At 49.3% G+C, this 24,131-nt stretch overlaps 1 protein-coding gene across 1 annotated transcript in view; it reads right to left on the bottom strand.

Moving 5' to 3' along the window:
• Window positions 1-4,048: 4,048 nt before the first annotated feature.
• Window positions 4,049-24,131, bottom strand: part of CASTOR2 (cytosolic arginine sensor for mTORC1 subunit 2) — a gene marked incomplete at both ends in the record, with an annotated part of 88,754 nt that continues 68,671 nt past the window's right edge. The window contains 7 exons of the mRNA XM_079545198.1: window positions 4,049-4,114; window positions 6,947-7,041; window positions 7,911-7,993; window positions 9,161-9,271; window positions 9,677-9,800; window positions 10,679-10,811; window positions 11,187-11,380. Coding sequence (XP_079401324.1) covers window positions 4,049-4,114; window positions 6,947-7,041; window positions 7,911-7,993; window positions 9,161-9,271; window positions 9,677-9,800; window positions 10,679-10,811; window positions 11,187-11,380 — 806 coding nt within the window. The remainder of the gene's footprint in view (window positions 4,115-6,946; window positions 7,042-7,910; window positions 7,994-9,160; window positions 9,272-9,676; window positions 9,801-10,678; window positions 10,812-11,186; window positions 11,381-24,131) is intronic.

Genomic DNA, 24,131 nt, shown 5'->3' with positions numbered 1-24,131 from the left:
CGCTGGGAATGCAAAGCGGCCACTCTCAGCTGCACAGCCCAGTGCTGGTCTGGGTGAGCTCCACAATGGTTTGCATTAGGCTGGGAATTAAAGGGAAAAATACAATGCATCATTTGCATCCCCGAAGGAAAGGCTCTTGGGAAAGGTTTGTGAGGAGCCAGAGGGCTGTGTACCCCCTGCAGCAGCAGTGGGGCAGCCTCTGCTCTCTCGACAGCTCACTGGAAATTTATGGGGTGCAACAGTGTGAGCATCCTTGGGGAAATGCAGGCTTCCTAAGGGTAGAGAAATCAGCCAGGCCCTGCTCCAGCCAGGAGGGGACCCCAGTGTGGCATTAGGGCAGGGCTGCACCCTTCTCAGGTGCTGCCAAGCAGGGCATTACAGCCCTGAAATCACTACAGCCTCAAGTGAGGGGGGTGGTGGGGCTCTCCATACAAAGTCCCCCCACGCTGACCCTTGTGGTGCCCAGTGAGCAGGCAGGCAGCAGGGCTGTCACACCCCTCATTTTAGTGACAAAGCCAGGGCCAGCAGGCCAGCTGTGTTAGTGGGGAAGAGGGAGATGGGCTCTTGAAGGACACGGGTCCTGCTGCATGTCACCCCAGGACGCCTCATGCCCCCCAGCATCCCCACAAAGCCATGGTGCCCAGAAAACAGCGTTCTTTCAAGTTACAAAAGAGCTGGTGGGAGTTCTTTGGGAAAAAGGCTGATTGCTGCTATTGCAGAAAGCTGATTCAGTGCCTCAGCACAGGGATGGGAGAGGAGTGGGGGAACCCCATGCTGCCAACAGCATCTGCCAAACATGCCATGCAGGGGACGGTGCCTCTGCCACTTCCACCCACAGAGGAAAAATCCAACCATGCCCCAAAGTGAAGGAGGCAGAACAGAGCTGTGCTTGTGGCACCATCAGCTCTGGTACCGGCAGCACGCTGCAGTGCCTGCAGTGCACAATGAGCCTTGGGACCCAACCACATCCTGTTTCCCCAGGCCACACCAAACCCACGTGCACCTCCTGCACAGAAATGAGCGTGGGCAGTGGGGCCGTGTGCTCCGCATGGCGGCGTTCAGCCCCAGCCCCACGTCCCATCATTTTCCTAACCAGCAGAAGGGGCTGGTGCTGGCTGGAGACGGAGAGAGGGACTTGTTGGCTATTCAGTTCCCAAGAGGTATGTTTCTCTGCACATTCACACCTAGAACTGTCATACACTTGGCTCGCAATACTTCATTCATTCCCGTGTCAGAATCTCCTGCCAGGATGAGGGGCTGTGTGTTGCTTCTGCAGGGGCAGCTGCTGCTACAGGATCTGCTCAGCAGCCCTAGGAGCATGCTCTGCTGTGCTGCAGGATGTGGCCATTCTCCTGTGCTGCTGACAGCTGGTGTTACACCATATTGTGCTTCATGGGGGCTGTGATGAAGGAGCAGGGGATGGGGAAAAGGGCTGAGATGGGCTCAGTCCCACAACACAGTGCCCCGACCGCTGCCCATGGGATGCACACAGCCCAGGATGGATGGAAGGACTCATGGGAGGAGGCAGCTTCAGGCAGAGCTGCACACCTCAGCCAATGTAAACATGCCCCAGCACACACCACACAGTGTAAATACTGTTTGGCAAAAGGATTACCGGGTTTTGCTCTCTAGCAGGTAATAAAAGTTTAATCCAGCCTGACATCTGCAGTCAGGATGGGGACAGTAAGTGAGATGCCTTAAGCTGCTGCTGGAGATGCGCACAGGAGCAGCAGTGACAGAAAGAAGGGACTCCTCATCACCAAATGACATCCGTCACCGGTGGCTGCAACACCTCGCTGCTGGGGGCTGAACCCAAAGCAAGGAAGCAGCAATCACTCAGCAGCCAGGTGGGACCACTGGCTCTCTTTTTTTGGCACTGCACCAACACAGGACCCGATGCCTTGTGCACAATGTCACTGATCTTTCATGGAGGGATTTTGGATGCTTGATTCCAAGTGGCGCCACCACGATGTCAGCACAGCAACGAAAAGGACGAGAGGAAAAGGAGAAGCTTTTCTCTCATCACTGTGCTCGAGGCACCCAGCTGCAGAGGGAGCAGAACCACGTCCTCCTATTGCTGATACACCGGAATTAAAAATCTACAGTGAGTAGATGTGTGCATACAGCATTTACCAGATCTGTACGTGCCCATGTACTCACACAGCATCTGTGAGTCTCTTGCTCAGGTGTATGTGCTGTGTACAGGACACCAACACTAATCACCATGGGCATTTCTATGTTTGTGCACACGCACGGGAGAAAGGAATTTGCAGCTGAAATCCAACCAGGCAGAAAAAGACCAAAAAAGAAAGAAAAAGAAGAAGGCAAGGAGGGGGAAAATAGCCCCAGTTGTGGAGAAATGGAAGGCTTCGAGGAGGTGAAGCTGAGGGTGATGGGGGGCGCAAAGAGCCCTTGTGGGGTTGTGCTCCTTGTGGCATTTTTGGGGCTCGTGTCTGCAGGGTGGAACAGCCCTGTGTGATGCTTTGCAGCCACAATTTTGGGAATTTAAGGCCACTTCCCTCCAGGAAAGAAGTGGAACATCTGGAACAACCGAAACAACCTCTACATCATCCTGAGTGCAAAATCAAAGTAAAAATAAAATAAACCCCTATTTTTTCACTTTTTCTTAAGGCTCAGTAGAATTGTTGCTTTTTTCAAGTACTTCTCCTCTTGCTGCTCCTTGGGAAGCAACACCAGCACACACCACACCTGCAGCATCACCTCCTGCCTGTGTAACCTCTGCAGATTGCTGCAGTTCCCTGCCTCGCAGCTGCAGGATGCAGCCTCATGACCCCCACACCAGGTTCTTCATTCAGCAAGGCTGGGAAGTGCTCACTGAAGCTGTGCCATGTGCCATTTCTCCATGTCCACCATGGGAAGAATAGGAACACAAGAAATGTCTGGGCTCCTGACTGTGAGGACAGACTCCGTGCAGGTGGCTTCTCCTTCTCCCTGTCCTGGGTGACATCAGCTCCAGGCAGTGGGCTGTGTTGTATGGTTTTTTGGGGGAGTTTTCAGCACAGTTCAGCTTTCATAGATCTGAAGCTAATGGGAAACCCCCATGAGTTAAGTCCCAAACCTGGGGAGGAAGGAGCTGATAAAGCCACAGGAGGGACCCAACAGGGACCTCCTGCTCCTGGTGGGGACAACCTGAGGTCTGAGGTGGCCCAGGATGTGGGAAAGGAGAGGAGCAGCAATCAGGACACCGTACAACACTCTGCACCTCACAAATGTCTGAAATTGGGATGGGAAGGGAGGAATCTCTCTTCTGCTGGCCCTGGTAGGTGTCCCTGGAGCAGGGACACAGGGGGAGAGGGAAAACAGACCTAAACCAGACTCAAAGCAGACAGAAGATGGTGTCATCTGCAGGGCCAGAGCAATGCCCCCCATAGGCTTTCTGCAGGCAGCCAGGCCGAGTGCAGGGATAAAGACCAATGGGACAGTTCAGACAACAGGATAGCTTCCCCTTTTCCAGTACCGAAGAGGGGAAACAGAACCCCAACCCCATCCTGACCCAACATGCACAGAACGGACAGTCCTCAGACACAGCCTGACGGGAGCAGACAAGCCAGCACCGTGCCACGTCTTTTCTGTTTAATTCCACATTTCATTTTTTAGGGCTCTCAGGGCTCTCTGGCAGCCAGCAGCCCACCCACTCTGCTCGTGCTACCGGGCTCAGGGCGCAGTGCCCACATCCATCCATCCATCCATGTCCTTCTGTCCATCCATGCCCCGTGCTGGGGAACAACAGGAGTTCCCAGGCAGCTCCATCTCACCCCGAGCCAAGCCTCAGGAAACAACCTGACCTCCCCTCCTCCTGCCCCTCATTCATAAAGAAATTTAATAAAATAACAATAATAATAATAATAATAATAATTAAAACAAAGGCTATTTGGAGCTGTTTCTGCTCAACTTTCCACAGTCTCTTTTCATGTCACTCTCTGGAATCAGATTTTTCAAGAAATACTGTGAGAAAAAAAAAAAAAAAAGAATAATAATAATTATTATAATAATAATAAAAAGCATCTGGAACCAGCTCAGAAGATTTCTAATGCTTTTCAGCTTGACTGACTTGGAGTGCATTGACCACACCGTTTATATTTTCTTCAGGTACCTGCAAAGAAACAGACAAGAAAGGTCAGGTTCTAACAAACCTTGGTTGGATGAACAAAAGGCAGAAGGAGGAGATGAGCAGCCCCAAGGAGCCAGGAATGCTTTGGACACCAGAACTCAGCGAGACAGGGCTCCAGCTATGGGACCCTCCTTTTCAGAAGAGCTAATGCAAACGCAGTGATGGGACTTTCTTTCTACCTCTCCCTCCATCTCCTTCCTGCTGCTGGCAAAGCCCTGTGCACCTCTGCTCTTGCACTTCCCAACACAGGAAGAAATACAGGAGGAAAGCATGGCACTGAGTGACAGGGTGGTGACGGGTGGCTGGACTTCATGATCTCAGTGGTCTTTGCGAGTTTAATGATTCTATGAAAGGGGACATTCAGGGAAAGTTCCCAGAGTCTTTGTAGCTCCTTTATTTTGCAGACTTGAGTTACGCATCCAAATGCCAGATTCCTGCCCTTCTGGGGGGCACTCACCAGATTTTGGACCCATGGCTGTGGGTGGGGAGCACACCAGGAGATGGGGAGCTGAGGGTCAGCACTGGTGGTAAAGCACAGCACCTGAGCTTTCTATTCCAGCCCTGTGATGGAACTTCACCACAGAAGTCCACCTGGACAATTACCAGTGGGTGTCTTGTAATAGAAGGCATAGAAGATCCTGGAGTGAGTGGCATTGGCAGAAAGGAAAATAATGACACATAGAGGCCCATCAGCAGCAAGAGGCACTGACCGCTGCCTCCATTCAGTGATGGCACTCAGGGGACGGGCAGCCAACAGCTCTTGGAAAGTGAGAAGGGGACAGAGGGAAAATAAATGATCTGTGAGCAGCTATGGGAAGCCAACATAACTGGTAGGGAAGATGAAGGGACTGCTTCCTCTGCAAGGTATTTGACTCCTTGGCCAGGAGCACAATACCCGGATTCATTGGAGACCCTCTGAGCTCAGTGGAAATATGGCTGTGCTGTGATTTTCTGAGAGCTTTTAACAAAACTGAGAGAAAAAAAAAAAGGAAAAAGGAAAAACAGCAACTCGTGAGAAATAACAAGAAAAAACATTCAATTTTCCAGCAGGAAGATGGAACAGGAGCTGCTAACTCTGATGATGTGTGAACAAAGGTCTGCTGGGAAAGGAAGAAAATAACCTTAAAAGCACCACAGTGACAATTCTTCTGGGTTTGGAAGAAAACTCCAGCAAACATCCATCACATGAAATAGGACTATGAAGCTCCACCGCCTCTTTCATTGTTTTTCCCTGCATGTTGAATGCTGCCTGGCTCCCTCAATGCCCAGCCACTACTGATCACACAACGAAGGGTTGGGCTTCGTTTTCTCCAGGACAGATGTGCACAGTTTTCATCTGTGGGACACATCTCAGTCGTGCAAGACCTTCCAGATCCCTGAAGAGGGCAACTGGTGCAACATGCTTACTTGGCAGCCAGAGGGCAGATCACACATCCACGGGGAGAGCCAAAGCAAAGCTCCAAACTGCTTCCCAACCACAGCTCCAGCCTCGGTAGGTGCAAAATGCTGGGGAAGATGAGCAAGGAGCCTCCAAGTACGAGGCAAAAGGAGCAAAGCACCTGGAAAAGCTCACTGGCTCTCTCCAGACATAACCTGCAGGGAGCTGGAAGCTGCTTCCAGCCCAGCCCCACCTCATCCAGCCATGGAGAGCTGAAGGTTCCCATCTTGGCAATGCCTCCCAGAGGGAACAACTTCCAGAGCACTCCTGCAACTAACAGCAGGGAGAGCTGAGTGTTAACAGCCAGGAAAAACCAAGCAGCAAAAAACACCGTAAGATGCACAGGAATAAAAAGCAGGGGGCAAGGGGAATGAGTTTTTACAAAGAACTCTGAATTGTTGACTGCCAACACTGAACGACCTTAAACAAAGAGAGGATGAAGAGAAGAGGTTCAAGATGCTCTTAGACCTTGGGAAAGCTGGACCTTTCTGCTGGACTACCTGCTGGAAGTAAAGGTATTTGGGAAGTGAAGAGCCCAGGTGAGGGCCAACAAAGCAAAGGAGGGCTTGCAATGCACCAGCAGTCAGCACACCTTGGTGCCAGAACGGCGCCACCCAGGTGTGCAAAAGCACACAAAAAGAAAACAAAAAGTAGCAAAGAAAATGACAAAACAGTGACTTAACAAGGAAGATCCACAGAAATCAACACGTGGCCCAAACAAGAGCCTGCCAGCTGCTGCAGGCTGTGGGGTCGGATGCAGCCACGTGTAAAAGGCGGAGCTGCTGCAGAGTCATCACAATTGCACGGCCCGAGTTTTAAGTGAAGCATCTATTTTAAGCTCTCCAGATACTGCCTGACAATTAGCAGCACTCTGCACCCCGTGCCCTGTGCACACAGCATGCTCCGGGGCCAGGCAGCAGGTAGGAATGCCAGGCAAAGCTAACAGTATTGATTTTAAAATGGTGTTTTATTAGCTTATCTTATCAGCACAGTTAATATTCAAGAAAATAAGACAAACACATACACCACTCTGACCTTTGCTATCTAGAATAATATTTACTCTTACTCTTTACACACATGACCTGTGGGCTGCAAATGGTTTGCACCAGCTGTGAAAAACCCAAGAAGCGAGGTGAAAAAACCCAGTGCAAAAAACCCCTTGGACTCTTTGGAGCTTCTGAAGGTCACAAGTAGGATTGGACAGTGAGTGTGCAGTGATGAAAGGAGAAGTAATGTGGCGAAGGGCACTTGGAAGGAAACAAAAGGAAGAGCACAAACCAGCTGAGCTTTGTTAGTGGGTGGCTACCGGTGTTCTCATCACTGTTTGCCCCCCAGGAAGCCCTCCCCTACCCCAAGGAAGAAGTCTGGATACTCACCAACGCGTGATCAAACTTAAAAGTACTGATGTAGTAGGCTGGGATGTCGGCCGCGGCCAAAGGCTCAGAAATCTGAGCGACAATTCCACATTCATCTATTGGGGAGATGGAAAAAATGAGTCCCTGCCCATTCCCCCGACTGGAATCCAACTGGGTTCTAAGCTAACACATCTAAATGCTGCATATTTAGGGGACTGGCGGGTGTCCTGATGCCCCATCAATGAAACGTGCCATGTCACTTCTACATATTTTGCCTCTGAGATGCATTTAAAGAAGGTAAATTGTGTTCTTACAACTTTTGTTCACCTGGCCAAAAATGAAAAATATTTAGAACTTTTCTGAAATGTTCTTGAAGTCTGTACTTTTAACTGTTTTAGAAAGCATGGAAGGAGCCCCTGTGTTTTGTTCTTGGCTGCAGAATTCAGATTAAACTCCTCAAAATTGCAGGGGCCATAAAAGTAAGAGGGATACTTCTGCAGAAGTGAGTATTTGCTCTGTGCTCTTAGGTCGATGCTCTTTTGAGCAGAGAAAACATTTGCAGCATTGAACATAAAGCTGTTCTCCCATTTGGACTTCCATAGATCTACACTCAATATACCAAAGCCCCAGAGGTGTCTGAAGGCAGTGCTGTCACACCACTGCTTCCAGCAATCTGCAGTGCATCCTGTGCCACCTTTGTCCATTTTTGCTCTTTAAATACAAACCCAGTTGCATCTGCCTTTGAAGTCCTGCAGACGGATGTAATTTAGGCGGAGCTGTCAAGCATGCAGCACTTTCAAAAGTATATTTAGAAGCCTGACTGAATAGTAGGAGTCACCTATTGGGAAACCTCAGCCTGCAAAGTCATGTTGAGCTGCTGGTACTTAGAATGTCTCAGACACAAATGGATTTTTCCATCCCCTTTTGAAGGCCCTGAGGCAACCGATTCCCCATGCACCAACTGAGGGCCCAAATGTTCACCTACCGAAGCCAAGGGGCTGCCCACCAATCCGCACCATCTTCCAGAGTTCACCAGATGCACTTGTAAACAACAAATTATTGGGAAATCTGCAAAAGAAAGAGAATGCCAAACACAGCAATTAAAACACAGCGGTGTGTCGGGGATGCTGCTGTTCCTGTATCCTTGCTTGGAGCCAGCAACAGTGGCAGGTGTTCAAGAGCCATGGAGGTTCAAGAAATGCAGCACTGCAGGTCAGTGGGCATGGTGGTGATGGTTGGACTTAGTAAGGTCTTTCCAGCCTTACTGATTCCATGCTCCCCTATGACTTTCTTTGATGCGCAGTGGTGCCCGCTGTCCCTGTACCCAAGCACCATCAGTGCTTTTCCCATATCATCCCTAGGAGGACCCTGGGTTCCCTGTAGATCCCCAGTTTGTAGCAGAGAAGGAAGGTCAGTGGCCAAGTGACTTGCTGAGGCCAACAGCAGTGAGTGGCTGCCCAGACCCCCAAGCACTGGCTGCTGCTCCAAGCCTCAGGCCTCTCTTGAAGGCAGACAGAGTTTTACTCCATTTAAGGTTTAAGACATTTCCAAGAGAGCAATTAATAGTTTGCAAAACAAGTCCTTAGGGCAGGCAAGAATCAAACCAAACACTGCACTGCGTGTCAAAAGCACATCTATGCCTGGTATCTTCGAGCATCATGCTGTCTGTGCTGCCTGGTATCTGGACCTCAGAGACTGCTGTGACGTGGAGCTGCAGAAGCGCACACACAGACCTGATGTTTGCTCCCTCACTGACTTTTTGCCCTGTCTGACTAACGAGCCCTGAGCTGAGCTCTGGCCGCACAGGGACGACTGTATTATCATCACAAGGAGCCTGCACTGAGCCCAGATATGTGTGAAGGCAAAGTGGGAGGACAATGTCACTGAAGTCCCCACTCTGCTTTTGTTTTTTGGGCAGTAAAACTTCAACCAGATTTTTGGGGGTTTTTGCTCTTAAAAGTTGTGAAGAAAAGGAGTGAAAATGTCAAAATCACTTTGCTCCCATGTTCCAACAGTGAGACAGCTCTCAGATCCTACGTGATGCTGTTATTTCATTCTGGGCCTGGACCAACACGCTGGACATGGTCAGTAAGGTAACGAGGTGTATAGTTCCGTAACAGGCACCCAGTGAAGCTCCCCAGAATTAACATGTGGGAGCTTAAGCTGCTTCCTGCTCCTCTGAGAACACCCTAGGTTGTTTTCCAGAGTTTGGGTGACCTTAAGACCAAAGCTCACCTCTGCTGTGTCTGGACATCCATGACCAAGGAGATGTAACCCTCGATGAGAGAAAAGGAGAAAAAGCGAATGTGTCCCGAGTCTTCATTGCCCACCACCGAGTCCTTTACTCTGAGGAAACAGGAGAGAACAGCATTAACTGCGTCCAGAAGAGGGCATTTAAAGAAGATGCAACCACTGACACCAGAGGTGCTCAGACACTGATTTAGGGCAGTGTCACTGAGCACTATCACATCCCATTACAGCAGCATGCTGGCCGTGCATCTCTGGCTCACGTATGGATTTGCAGCACACAGATCACACTGCTAGCATTCAGATTAAGTCTAAAAAGGCTCAGCTTTGCAAAGCCAGCAGAGGTCTCTTGGCTCCCACCTCCTGGGACAGCCCTCTTGATCCTCCATCCTCTCCATCCCTAATTACAAGGCGCCACAGCAGTGTGAGGCTGCAGCAGGTCCCCCCTGGTGTGGCAGTTTGAATTTATGCCCCCCCAGAGCCTGAATCCCTGCCACGACTTACCCATTGGAGTAAAACATGACATCCATGAGGAGTGTAGCAACAGTGGGAAGGGTATCTGGGTCCAGGCTGGTGACACAGAACATATTACTCGGACTGGAAAGGGGGTGAATGACAGGCCTCTGAACTGCAGGAGACACAGACACACAGCCGTGAAGCCACGTCCCACCAGATGTGACAGCCACACAGCAGCCACAGAGAAAAGCAACAGTGCTGGCAAGGTAAAAGCAGGAAGTTTCTCCTTACTGAAACCCTGCAGGCTATCAGGCTGAAATAAGTTCAGGCTCCCACCATTTAGGGGCGTTTTTCTGGCTACTGGCAGTATGCCTTCTTATCCTTCCTTTCTCAAAGCTTATTTTATCTACAGCCCAGCTTTTTCTATAAGGCTCATTTTCTTAAGGAGGAGACCTACAGCTACTGAGCGATGAGGATGAGTGGCACTTCACAAAGGATCCCTGCCTTGTTTGGTGTGGGCACACAACTGCACCTGGGTGTGGAGGAACAGATGTATTTAAGTTGCTTTTCCTGACTGTGCCCTTTGCTTGATGCTTGTTCCTGCAGACTGGAAACATCCTAAGGTTTTGTATGGCTGCAGGCTCACCGTGGCCTTGATCCTGACTGGTATTGAAGTGTGAAAGGTGAACACCACCACTCTCTGTGCATCAATTGCTGCGGTGCTTAACCAAGCCTCTGTAGAAGCCATTTTCTTCTGCAGTGTTAAAATATGGAAGTATGGGCCACAAACAATGTTTTCTTTTTGCAGCTGAAATGAGTTGCGTTTTAACCTTCTGTCCCACAAAAAGGCATGTCTGCTCTAGAGGTATTAAACCAGCATTAAAAGGCTCAAATTCCACAGAGCTCATCAGCGTTGCTCAGAAAGTGAAGCACCTACTGCAGTCCCTGGTGAACAGGGACAGATTTGGGCACGTGTTAAACAAACTCCTCTTCCCCCCACGCAGCACGAAGACCAGCACCCCAAGGGCTTGAATCCAGGCTGCTCCTTACCCAATTTTGGTTTGACAAATCCATTCGTTATCCCAAGGTCGTCGGCGGCCACCGTCTCCCCGTTCACTACTCTGAGGATGGTGAACTCTGCAGCCAGCGTGTGCATGACGAAGGGCAGGTCTCGCTCACGTACCTGGGGGGATGACAGGGTCAGCTGGTGACGGCCAGAATGATGATGCACCAGAAGGATGAAAATGCTGCAGTGGAGGTTCCGGGCACAGGGAAGTGGACACATTATTCCCACGTGAAGCAGCAGGTGCACAAGATGTGCATCTAGAGAAGCACTTTCACTGCTATTACTGCAAACATCAGTAAGGTTATCTACCATAAGTAGGGTATAAATATGTGTATCTGCCACATAACCTCCTAATGGCACAGAGCTCTGGGGAAAGCAAACCTTGGTGATCCTGCTGCTCCTCAAGCAACTGGATCTACCAAGTGTCACTGAAGCGTCATTAAGTGCCATCTGCTGGCAGGTGACCCTGGCCGGTCCCCCGATGTCTCTTACCAAGATGAAGTCTGTCTGATAGGTGGAGAGCATGAACACTGAGATGTTTTGGTCAGCTAGTGGTGCTATGACTGACTTGGCAATTTTGGTCACGCCGATGGGCTGGGAGCCAGAGAAGCCGCCTCCGCCGGACACCACGTTGAGGGCAAGCCATGTGGCATCGGCCACGCTCAGGTGCTCCGAGGAAGGGAGCTCTGCAGAGACAGAAGGGGAGCACAGAGGTTTGTCAGAGAGGAACAGAGAGCCAGCTCCATCACCTGGTCCACATGTGGTCAGTGCAAGGCAAGAGATGAGGCCAGGCAGCCTGCCCGGCATCCCGCAATGCTGCACAGCTTGGCTTTTCTCATCTGGTTTTGCTTTCCTTCTCTAAACCCATCTGACGTGGAAGATGACAGAGGAGCCTGGGCACCAGCCTGAGACCTGGAGATGCACAGCAGATTCCTGCTGCCTGCAGCCCCAGAGCAGAAGAGCCCACAGCAGAATCCCTATTCATTGCAAGGGAGTTGGACCAGAAGAACTTTGAGGTCCCTTCCGACTCGAACAAGACTAAAAGGTGATCACACACTGAGATGAATGAAACCTTTTTAAGAATAACGCCAGCGCCATCACATCTGCTTCTAGTCCAATGGTAGTGAGTAGTTCAAAATCTGTACTTAAACCACCTCATACAGATCTTTCACCATTTTAAAATAACCTTTGTGCATTAACAGCCTGTAAAACCAGGCACGGACTCTGGAACGATGGCATAACCTTCTCTAAGATTGTCTGGACTTTGGATTTTGGTTTGGCAAATTACAGAAGGAAAGAGCTCAGAGCCAGATCCAGCCTCACAAACACATAATCCCTGTTAAACCTCCTTGGCTTCAGGAACTTGACCTCAGCTGCAAACTCAGCCAGCACAGACACAGCGGAGCTCCCAGCAGAAACCTACGCTTGGCTTTGAGCTTCGACACAGCCCGGCAGTATGGAAATACAAACCCAAGGATTGCTGCTCTTGCACCAGCTGCTCCACGTCTCCGTACCCACATTCCCTACCCCACAGCTTCCCCCCACCCTGTATCCTTTCCTTCTCCTTCAGGGAGGCCTCTGGGAGCCGTTTCTGTCCAGCTCCACACTCCGTGTAATAAATTCATTCCCTCACCCCCCCAGTCCCCAGGCACTGCTGCTACGAGACGACGACGGCACTGAAAACCCAAAATGAACTGAATAACAAACACTGTTCCTTTTGCTCTCCTCAATAACCTCAATTGTGTGTGGCATGAAAATAACCCTGAGCAAACACACTGCAAACAGTGGGGACGCTGAGGGTTCTGCTTTTGCATTTTGATGTTCAGCTTCATAGGCCAATGTTACTTTTTTTTTTTTTAACTGAATAATCAGAGCTCGCACGGAACGAAAACTATGCACCAGGGAGAGGGGTGAGTTTGTGCATTAATCACCAGCATGCCACCTCGGAGAGAGCGCTGCGAGTTGCTCGTGGGAAATCACTGCAGCCAAATGCCATTTGGTGATCGGTTTGCCCTTTGCAGCAGCCAAGCACCCCAGAAATCCAGCTCACTCCGCCAACCAGCATGCAGGAGCTCAGAGCAGCTGCTGATCTACCAGGCAGCTGACGTCTTTCTCCCTTTATTGCCACCTCTGCTCCTTGCCTGAGAGATAAATAAGAAGGGGAAAAAAAGGATGCGTTTCTTCATCGGACGCCTGTTTGCTCCCTGGCAGCACGTCATTGGTATTTACACCTCCACCTCCTGCATCCCAAAGCCATTAAGGCAGACAGGAACCTAAATCACAGAAAGGTCAAAACATACTGCTCCTCCCCCCAGAACTGTTCCCAGAGCCACAGCAGTGCCTTCCCAGCACACCCTGGGCTGTGGTGATGCTGCAGAGGATGTCACAGCTCATCTCCCTCCCTGCGAGCGGAGCGGATGGCATTGCTGCCTTACACGGGTGACCTGGCTGCAGTTCAGCGCATCCCATCAGCTATTTCAGGGCAGGGATGTGATGGCAGATGTGGCATTTTGCAGTGGATGGAGGCAATCCATGCTGGCAAACCTCGCTGACCTCTTCCTCGGGGGCATCTGCAGCTCCTGGGCATTTCTGGTTGCGTTACTGCAGGTCTAACAGGCCCTACCAAGTGTGACAAGGCCACTCCATTTGCTCAAATAATCTGCTCCTCATAATTCAATTAACCTTGCAAATGTGACTGAAAACATCACTTCTGGACGCTGTTTCCAGCAGGCAGCCAGATGGAAAAGTACAGCCCGAATTCTGATGGAACAAACCCAGTCTAGAAGCTCTACAAATTCATCTAAATAGCATCAAATAAGCCACGTGGGAAGGTGCTGTGTGCAGGAAGCTTGTAAAAGCAGCAAGAAGAGCTGAAAACACCAGATGTAATGTTAATGTGGTCTCGTTAAGGCAGAGGAAGGTAACAGATATAGAGTAAAGCAAAGATTTGTCCAAAGGGCAGCACAGCCCAAGAATAGGGCTTAGTCACTGGAGTGACTGAAAAGAATCATATCATAGAATCATAGAATGGCCAGGGTTGAAAAAGGACCTCAATGATCATCTGGTTTCAACCCCCTGCTGTGTGCAGAGTCACCAACCAGCAGCCCAGGCTGCCCAGAGCCACATCCAGCCTGGCCTTGAATGCCCCCAGGGATGGGGCATCCACAGCCTCCTTGGGCAGCCTGTTCCAGTGCCTCACCACCCTCGGAGTGAAAAGCAAGAGGGCTGCCCCAGAACTCTTCATCCCAATTAGCTGCTGCGGTTGAACTGCAGTATCATAGAACCATCACTCCAGGATGTGTGTTGGTGAGCATCAGATCAGCCACAAGCGACTCCTGAGCTCAAATAACCAACGGCATTTCCACCAGGACAACAAATTCTGGCCAAGCCCCAAGCAGGGCTGAGCTGCTGCCACCAGCAACCAGGACATACACCACATCCAGGCCCCACGAGGCACTCAAGAATCCCTTTGGGATGACACAGATGCGTTCAGATCTCCAAAAAAAAAAAAAAAAAAAAAAAGGGCTAAACTTAAGGGGCCAAACCAGTGGCTGGGAAATGGTTCCATACTGGAAAGCCATCCCACCATTCCCTGCAGAGTTCATTCCGACTGGACAGCGATCATTTACGCACTTGAGGACATCCATTAGCTCTCAACTGAAACGGCGGATATGGGAAGGATTTATTGTGCTTGGAGGGAAACGAAGATGCTAAGCTGGCTGGTTTCTCTGGTGTGATATGCTGGATCATCTCCTAAGCACTTACCTTCACTGAGCACAGAAGTTTTCGCGTTCCAGCAGAGCGCTGCGGGTGATGTGCTGCTCATTGATTTGTTCTGGTGCTCTGAATGAACCAATTGCTCATCAGTTCATCATCACAGGGCTAACGTTTGCAGCCACGGCTAACTCTGAATGTTTAAAGATAACGCAATTAAAAATAACCGCCTTTTTTTATTTTCTTTTTAGCAGCCTTTTGGCTTTAGATCCCTTATACTTCACCTTTTATAGCCTCCCTCTGCAAAAAATGACAGCTGGAGTCTTGCTTATATTAAAAAGATAGAGGAAAAAGCTCCCGCAATTGTAGAGCTCCAACGGTCAGGCATTAAAAATAAAAGTGCTGCCAGCTGCAAAATTCATGACAAATGGGGGGAGCTGTCGCCCGTCTCTCTGTGTGGCAGCAGAGTTTATGGCCATATCTTTTTAATTTGATTTTTACCTTTATTAAAAGGTTTCCTCCCCACTGCCCTGCAGAAGGTGCTCATCGCTGCACGTGTTTTCAAATCCCATCTTATCACAAAGCGGGGGATTAAGTCGGGTGGCAAAGGCTGATCCAAAGCCCAGGCATCTCCCTGACTTCTGCATCAGCGTGGTCAGCAAGGAGGGCTGGGGGCGCTGCCGAGAAGGGCGTGCAATGAGAGAACCAGCAGGGTCACAGAGAGCCAGGATGGGCTTCCAGCACCACCAGTCTGCTTTCCTGACATCCGAGATGCCGTAGGGGTTTGAATTGTAGGTCCCTGCTCGGAAAGCTTTTTGGGAAGCTTTTATTCTGGAGAACACCCTGAACGCACAAAACAGAGGCGCAAAACGGAGGTTTATATCCTGTGCCCCCTCAATAGGGAAGCTGTGAAACCTGCCAACTCGTTTTCCTATTTAGGTATTATCCCACTCACAAACCCGTCAGAAGAACATTGTTAGGTTCACAAACTCCAACACTGCAGTGAGGAAATGACAGCTTGACATCTGATGCATTTAACCTCGGCATTTCTGTGCCTCAGTTTCCTATCTAGGAAGTGGGTACAGAAAACAACATTTCTTCCTAGGAAAGAACTGGGAAAACTCATTCCTGGGAAGAGCTAAATAACACCATAACCACGCAGGAACAACAGGAACAACTGCATAGGAGATGCAGCTTGGCCAGCTGCTCATCCAGGCAGGAGCTCCCCGCGTTTGTCTCCAGGTATTTTCCTCCCATTCAGTTTCCCAAAGCCAGCTGTGATCACAGTGCCATGGCACAAGGAGGTGAGGGTTCTCCAGGCCTCTCCTTTCACTCTGAAGCACAAAAAACAGTAACAGCTGCAGCAACCCAAACAGTTTTCTCCCCCCACCCCCCCTTAGGCTCCAGCCTACAACCACGCTGAATGCTCCTTCAGTCTGCATCTGGAGTGCAGCTGGATCACCTCACACTAATGAAAGGCCAGGATTGCCCAGAGGGGAAAGAATGTGTTTTGCAATGCAAACCCCCCTTGCCAGAGGGATCTTCAGCCACGTGAAGCAAGATCTATCTGCTCTCAAACCTGCAAATATTCCTCCCAGTCTCAGCTTCCCCACGCTCCAGCAGAGAATTAACATCTCCACACCGATGTGATGGAGAGCTGAGCTCCTCACTTTGCAGTGCTGCAGGCAGAGCCAGGAATGCTGCCCGGAGTCTCCACGTGTCTCACCAACCACTGACATTCCTTCCTACCTGAGCTGTTCTATGGGTCTGTGACAATCCTTACATACACACAGCACCTGGAGATGAGACCACCTGCAGAATGGGACACAAGGTTCGTTCTGCTGGGAAGGCACTGCAGGGTACAAGATGCAGCTCCCCCCTGTCTGATCCCATGCTCTCCTTTGCCCCCTGGCCCACAGCTGCAGCCCCTGCCCTGCTCCCTTCCCAGAAAAGCCACCACCAGTTTTATTGGAAAGGTACAACAGCAAACCCTACAGATAAACCAAGCCTCTGCCTGCAAGCTGGGGAGAGAAACAGCTGCAGATGTATTTCTGCACAGCCTCCTGCATCCAGAGCACTGGGAGCTGCGTGCGTGACATCACCGCACACCCCAAACCCTGCCTGGATCAAACCATCAGATCCTGCAGGCACAGCACAGAGCACATCGCTGCTGGAGGAAGATTTCACCTTTCCATGCCCCCACATCTCCCCCATAATTCAGCTACCCAAGAAGTGGACACTGCGAGAGCCATTTTCCCCTGACACCCCCGTGGCACTGCCAATAGAGGCGCAGGCATCTTGTAGAGAGCAACACAAAAGCTTTGCTTTGCTGGAAATTAAAAACAAGGAAACAAACACCAGCACTCCTGTAAGCTCCAGACTGGCTCAGACAGAAAATTACTTTGAGACTGTTTGCATTCCAGATCAATGGATCAGCTGCAGTGCAGGCCAATTAGCACCTTGAAATTATTCAGTAAGCCGAGGGTGGGGGTTTTGGGAGGGGGTGAGAGCAGAGCTTTCTTGATGCAGAACTCAGTGCTGGGCTCCAGCTGAGCAAGGTCAGCCGGCTGATGCTTCTGCAAGGCAACAGGGGGGCTGCCAACACTGCTCCTGTTCAACCAACACCAAAACTCTTCTTTGTTTGAGATGTTTCAGAGATCCCAGTCTAATTTCTCCTGCTGCTGTTAGGAACAGGACAACCTCTCTGCTTCATTCGCACTGACCCAGGTGCACAAAGTGTGCTCTGCGATTGCTGTCAGAGGGAGAGGGAAGAATGCTCCAGTGTAATCTTGCCTGTGGTCCTTCTTTAAACAAATCCTACCTCTGAACTCACCCAGAAGCAATGAAGTGCTCTCAGAACAGCTCCCAGCCCGCAGGGATCCACAGGGACATGGCCCTTGCTGTGGGATGCAGGGTTCCTCCAGCACTCCTCAATGCGAGCCCACAAAATGACAGGTACCAAAGACGGGTACTAAGGATTAAAGCAGCTACTTGAGAAGCCCTGCTCCTTGCTAACAGGTCCCCATGCTTCTATTATTAATCCAGGGAAGAATGGAAAACCACCTCTGTCTAAATGTGTTTCTATTATCACAGAGGTGTTTCCATCTCTCCAGACCATAGGCAAGCGCAGTGCAAAACTCTTTCAGGCACTGATGCTCTTAACACTTCGAAGTCATGCTAATCTGATAAGGCACCGAGGGAAGTATGCCAATAAACAAAGCCAGCCCTGGTAAGGAGCCCTCCAGATAGGGCACAGCACCACGGAGCACCCGCATGCAGCTTTGCTTTGTCTGTCCCTGCAACACGGGGCAGAAGCACAGCCAACCTGCTCCAACCCACAGCAAGGAAAAGTAAACAGCAGCATGCATGGTTTTCCTGAGATGTTTTGCTGTTTTCCATTCACGTGCAGCACTTGACTGTGGCCACTTTGGCTGAAAGCAGCAAAGCACAGAGGCTCGTCGTTACACATGTGCAAATCTCACTTTCTTACAGTGTTCCTGAGACAGCCAGGCTTTGGGGTAATCCAGCACTAAGTGCCACCAAAACAGCAGCACGAGGAATAATTAACAGAGAGATGCTTTCCAGGACTGCGTGCTTTGGAGGCAGGCAGTTCACCCAAATAGGATTAGGATAGCTCAGAATTTTACTTCTTTATTTCCACTCCCTTAACCATGAGATCAGTGCAGCCAGCTTTGGAAGAAACAGGTGCAGAATTCACTTATGCTGAGTTGGGTCTGAAGCTAAAACATCATTTTCCTCTGTTTCTCAAGAACATTCAAGACAACTACAAATATGGAACAGGACTGACACTGGAAAGCAAATAGCATTTAGTCACCCACACAGACCTCTAACAAGCACTTTACTACATAAGTGAAAATCCTCTGCAAAAGCAGTTTAGTTCAGGGGAAGGAAACCTTCAGGAGAGCAGCAGGAGAACTCCCTGACTGCCCATTTGTGGGAAATTAGAGGTAAAACCCAAAACATCCGAGGGAAACCAGAATGGTTTAAGTGGGAAACCTCCGAGCTGAGGAAGCAGTGGGGCTGTGGTGGCCTGCTAGCACGTAAACACATAAAGAGTTTGTATGCATGCACATAAATATGCCTACCAGTGCTTCCAGAGGCAGGACAAAGTCTCTGCAGAGCTCACTAGAGCTAAAAACCATCCTCTGGGTTTCCTTCTCCATCCAGGGTCTACAAAAGATGTTCTGTAACACAGACACTACCACCAAGTGCTGGTGAACATCAAGATAGTTTCTAGCATTGTTGTGTTCAAGGATTCAATATCCAGTTCAGGTTGGATAACAGGAACAATTTCTTCTCAGAAAGAACAGTGCTGCAGTGGCACAGCTGCCCAGGGAGGTGGGATCAGCGTCCTTGGAGGTGTTCAAGAGCCACGGGGATGTGGCACTGAGGGATGTGGTTAGAGGTATGGTAGGGGTGGGTTGGAGTGGAACTACATGATCCTAGAGGTCTTTTCCAACCTTAATGATTTGATGATTCTATGAATAACAGAGACCAGGACGTCTGCCAATGAAGACAGCAAGTTGGGCCAGGAGAAACTTTGGTCCTGAGCTCCTTGTGTTGCTCAGTGAAGAAGAGGAGAAGTGTCAAGAGAGAGGCAATGAACATTAACAGCAGGGAGAAAACCAGGCCAGGCTGAAGCTACCAAATGCAGTTGTTCTCCTCATGAATTTCTAAGCAAAGTTGTGTGCACATGTTCAAAGTCCTACAAGAAGACATCCAAGGGGAAAAAGAAAGAAGTAAATCTACAGGGCTGGCTTTTCAAATGATACAAGAGCACTTCAGAGCGTCTGGCAGCCCCATTTCTAAGTGCCCTATTCCCACGTCTGATGTCTAGAAAAGAAGGTGGACACAGGCCAGACATGTTCCCCTGCACAAGGCATGAATCCAGAGGTGAAAGCAGGGAATAGTTGGGTAATACTTTCTCCACTGGAGACAGACCACAGCATCCTGTTTTTCAATGCTCAGCTTTAGAAAAAAATCCCCCAAACGTGACTGTTTGTGCCCACTGGTCTCACAGCACAGCACCAGGGGACATCATTAACACAGATGCTCCATACTCCCCGCAGCTCTGCATCCCACGGGTTGGTGCAGCCTTTCCTAGGAGGGGACAGTCCCCACAGGATGAGAGCACTTTGTGGGCTCAGCACACATTCCCACGGCTTCTAAAACCACAGTCTTCATTTAACAGGCACGAGGAATCCATAGAATGGTTTTTCCTTGGGCAGAAAATGGCATCTTCCCCTCTCCAGACCCCAAGCTCAGAGCTGCACTGCAGGAACCATCAACCGGGTGCCCCCAGCCGTGCAGGGACCTCATATTGGCGTTCTGGCATAGGAATTTTTTGTTTAACAAACTTTCTTTCTTGCAACTCACAGCAGTAGTCATGGTGACAAAACTGGGATCCTTGGCAACGCACCAATGATGCTGCAAATCTACGATGACTAATCCTAAAAGCCTAATTTGTAGAACTCATTCAAATGCTTAAAGATTCACAGGTCACCACAGGGGTCGATTTCCATTTGCCAGTGAGGGACAGGAGACAAAGTCAGTAATTGCTGGAACCACGCTCGGCCCCACCGGCTCTTTCTTCCACACCTTTCATGTTTCACCTTTCCACTCCTGGCATTTCACTCACGCAGGCACGGGGAAACGGAGTGGCCTCTGCTAACACACAGCACAACCTGCTTTGCATCGCTCTGTCTCCCTGTTTATACCAATAAGGCACTAAGCTACACACTGCAGACAGTATCTTATCCCACAGAAAGCAAATCACGCTGGCCTGAAGCGCAGTCCTAAATCTTTATCCTGTAGTGCTAAATAATTATCACTCATCTAATTGATTGTGGTTTTGAGTAAGCATTCACATCACTCCTGTTACCAGCTGCCAGAAACAGGCCGGGTTACGCTGTTCCATGGCATGGCAATGGGATTTTCACATCTCATCCATTGCCTCAACCCTCCTACCTTTCCCACATGGGGATCTACCTGCAGAAAGACTTCTTCCACCTGGGACACAAGAACACCCACATGGCTGAAGGCAGGCAGCTTCAGGTAGAAACAAGCAGATAAAAGTAGTTCATAGAGCCATAGAACCGTTAGAGTTGGAAGAAACCCTTGAAGGTCATCTAGTCCAATTCCTCTGCAATGAACAGGGACACCTACAGCTCCATCGCAGCTCAGAGCCCATCCAGCCTGACCTTGAAAACCCCGTAAGAAAACACCGTAAGAAAATTCTTCCTTATATCCTATCTGAACTCCCCACTTTTATTGAAACCATTTCTCCTTGTCCTTTCACAACAGCCCCCACTAAAGAGTCTGTCTCCTTTTTTCCTGTAGCTGCCCTGTAGATACTGACAGGCTGCTGTCAGGTCTCCCTGCCGCCTTCTCTTTTTCAGGCAGAAAAGCCCCAGCTCTTTCAGCCAGGAGAGGTGCTCCAGCCCTTGGATGATCTATGGTTGGTGAAATTCTAGTTCCACTGACTAGGATTTTCCCCTCCTTAAAACTGGACAAACATAATTGCACTCACTGGGACTGACACAGAGCCAAGTCAAGTACAAAGCACTGTTGGTTCCCTTCATTAGTTTGTCAATGTTTCTGTTCCTACAGAGGAAATTAAGTTTAACCAGGAGTTATCTCCACACATACTTCATTATATTGCTGTATTAAAGCAACAGCAACATTAATTATTATAGGTTCTAACAGCTTCTGCTGCACCTTCAAGAGCAAAACGTGCCACACAATGTATGTAAACCTTGTTTCAATCCAGTCTTGGTTAATTCTTACAATCAGAACCATTAAGGTTATAAAAGACTTCTAAGATCATCTAGTCCAACCATTCACCTACCACATCCATGTCTTGCACATCAGAGGCTCTGTAAGTCTTGAAGATAGACAGACACAATTTTGCATTTTGAAAAACAAAAACCTTCACTGACCTTCATGGAGACTGAGCCACCAACCTCGGGGTGCTTGGACAGTTAGATGGGGCCTGCAGGTGCTTAGCAGAGCACCTCCAGCTCCTACAATGGAACCACTGGTCCCACTGACTACAGAGGTGCCTTAACAGGATGAACTATTACAGCAAAAGACCGGAATACAGATTTATTCCTTATTATCAGAGGTGATGTTCTGGTGCTACTGGCTTGGGTTTTAAGGTTTGCAAACACCAGCAGCATCACCAAGTCCAGCCTCCAACCCACTCCCACCATGCCCACTCACCACCTCCCTGCCCTCTCCCAGTGCTACAGCTTTAACTAAAGCCCTCAAAACATTCTGAGATCTGCAGTGTTACAGTGCTATAAACCTCTGTGCAGACTGAAATCCTGAACACGTGGACTGCTTTCGCTCACACCTTTTTCAACAGGATTACTTGAACTTGTCCTGTCAGTACAACAAACCCTGCAAGGTCCCCACCAGCACTACAGCGAATGTTGGCTGTTCCTGTGGCCCAGCACATCCCTTACCCAGGGTGATACCAGTGCTAAGGCACTGCCACCCTGCAGCACTGGGATCTGTATTCCAGTGGCACAGCATTGTTCTGCTGGGTAGGAACTCCTTGGAGATTTTGCTCAATTTCTGTACTTGTAGCCTAGGCTGGGCATCTAGGCACTGGTAGCTCGATGGATGGAAAAAAACAGTGCATCTTTAGCTGCTGCTCAAATGCAGAAGAGCTCCCTATAACACAACCCATGAAGCTGCTGCATGTCTGATGGCTGCTGGATGAGGAATTGCAAAATCTATTCTCTGCTCCACTGTCCTCTCACCTCCTTCTGAAAATGCAGTGTCCCCACGGACATCACAGCGTGCTGGGGCTGGAAGGGACCTCAAAGACCACCTCATTCCAACCAGCACGCCATGGGCTGCCAACCACCACATCAGGTCACCATCTAAAGCTCAGCTGAACAAAGCATTAGAAAGGGGCTGCACGGTCAGTGGGATGGGCAAAGCAAAAAGGTGATGGATAAGGCATTAAGCATTGCTAGAACACAGGATGGAAGGGAAAAACAAGACTGAAGAAAGAAGGATAAGAGGCAGCACAGGTTGCTGTGAGGTCGAGGGGAACTTTGAGCTCTACTTAACATCTGCAGGAGGTCTGAATCCGACACAAGAAACCCTGGGATGATGCTTGTTAAATGCTTCAATGAATTGGAAGTTATCTTGCAGTGTATTTTTAGTTGGCACCAACAGGCATTACATAATGGCTATTATATAACGGCACTACAGCTACAAATACTCTCGTTTGGGCTTTTTGTTTGTTTGTTTTTCTCTCTCCCTTTTCTTTTGATTGTTGTTTTTTTTTCCATCTTGCCCTTAGTGGGAAACTGATCAATAATTGCACTTTCCATCAAATGAGGGAGGCAAATCCTTCAGAGAAAAATCAAATGGAGTAACAATATTGTTACCGAGCCCTGTGCGCTTCGCTCTTGCCCAACCTCAAACAGAATTAACTATTCCCAGAATAGAAATTCCACTAAGGCTTATCTGTAGTTTAAAGGGACAGGCTGTGATTCTGTGCAGACACTGAATTTCTCAATACTGAAGGATTTTTATTTTTTTTTACTTTATCTCTTACCAATGATAGCTCAGAAGACAAAAATAAAGGGGGAGAGCACCACACGAAAGATGCTGAGAAGCTGAAGGAGATTTTCTTTATCTTCCAATGAGATCAGCACTGCTTGGTGCTCCTTTAAAATCCTGGCATAGAGATGCTGTGGTTTTTTTTACATCTTTTCTTCTGAACAGCCATACTGGCGAAGCAGCAGAGACTTCTGCCTCCCAACTAGGTGCTACGTGAAAAAAAAAAGAAAAAAAAAAAGGAGAAACTTTCCAAAAGCAAGGAATATTTCTCTGCCTTTATTCCCTATCTCTGGACCTAAATGGAGCCGAGGCGGGCGTTCAGCTTCTGAGTGCAAAAATAAAAATCAGAGCAGTGGTACAACACGAGCTCCCACATCACGCTGCCCTCAGGGCTTAGCAGAGGGCTTGCTTTGTTTTTGTCATCCCAGCACAGAGCCTCTCTAACAAACACAGCACTCAGTAACGCTGCCCTTTGCAGGCTGGTCTTCTTTGAAACAAATGAGGCGATTGCAGAAAGAGCAAAGACATCATCTGACACAGTGCCTTGCTAGCAAACTGCTCCCCTCTGCTGTCTCACGATTCCAGCTCCTCAGGCCCAGCAACACCACCGATAGGAGCTTTATAAATAACCCAAAGCAGCGCTGCCTCGCTGGGAAGGCACTGTGCTGAGCACATCGCTGGGTGTCACACAGGAACAAAAACCCTGAGAGAGACGAGAAGGGAAAAAACACAAATGCAGCTGCTTGCAGAATGCTAAATCTCTCTGGAGAGAAGTTCTTTCGGCTTTAAAAGCTGCCATGGCGCAGAGCAGAGCCCAGTGCTGAGTGCAGATCTGAAGGCAGCAATCACAGCCCCACGCAAAAGGAAAGCCTGGCAGGGCTGCTCGTGTAAACAGGAGCAAAAAACCAACAGGAGAACAGGACAAAGAGGGAGCAGAAGGGAGGAAAATGTATTAGCTGGCATGCCAGCACTCGGTTTGGGCTAAAATATTACAGTTTGGAGAAGATGGAAGAGCTGACAAAAACTTACCCAACGCGTCAAGATACATTATTACATGAGGAATGCTGCCTTGCTCTGGTTGGCAGGCTTATGACACGTAGGTATGAAGATCCTGAATAATCA

This window comes from Tetrao urogallus (assembly GCF_951394365.1).
Source record: "Tetrao urogallus genome assembly, chromosome: 20".
Taxonomy (NCBI): Eukaryota; Metazoa; Chordata; class Aves; order Galliformes; family Phasianidae; genus Tetrao; species Tetrao urogallus.
The sequence above is the reverse complement of the archived record's forward strand: the minus strand, read 5'-3'. Positions and strand labels throughout refer to the sequence as shown.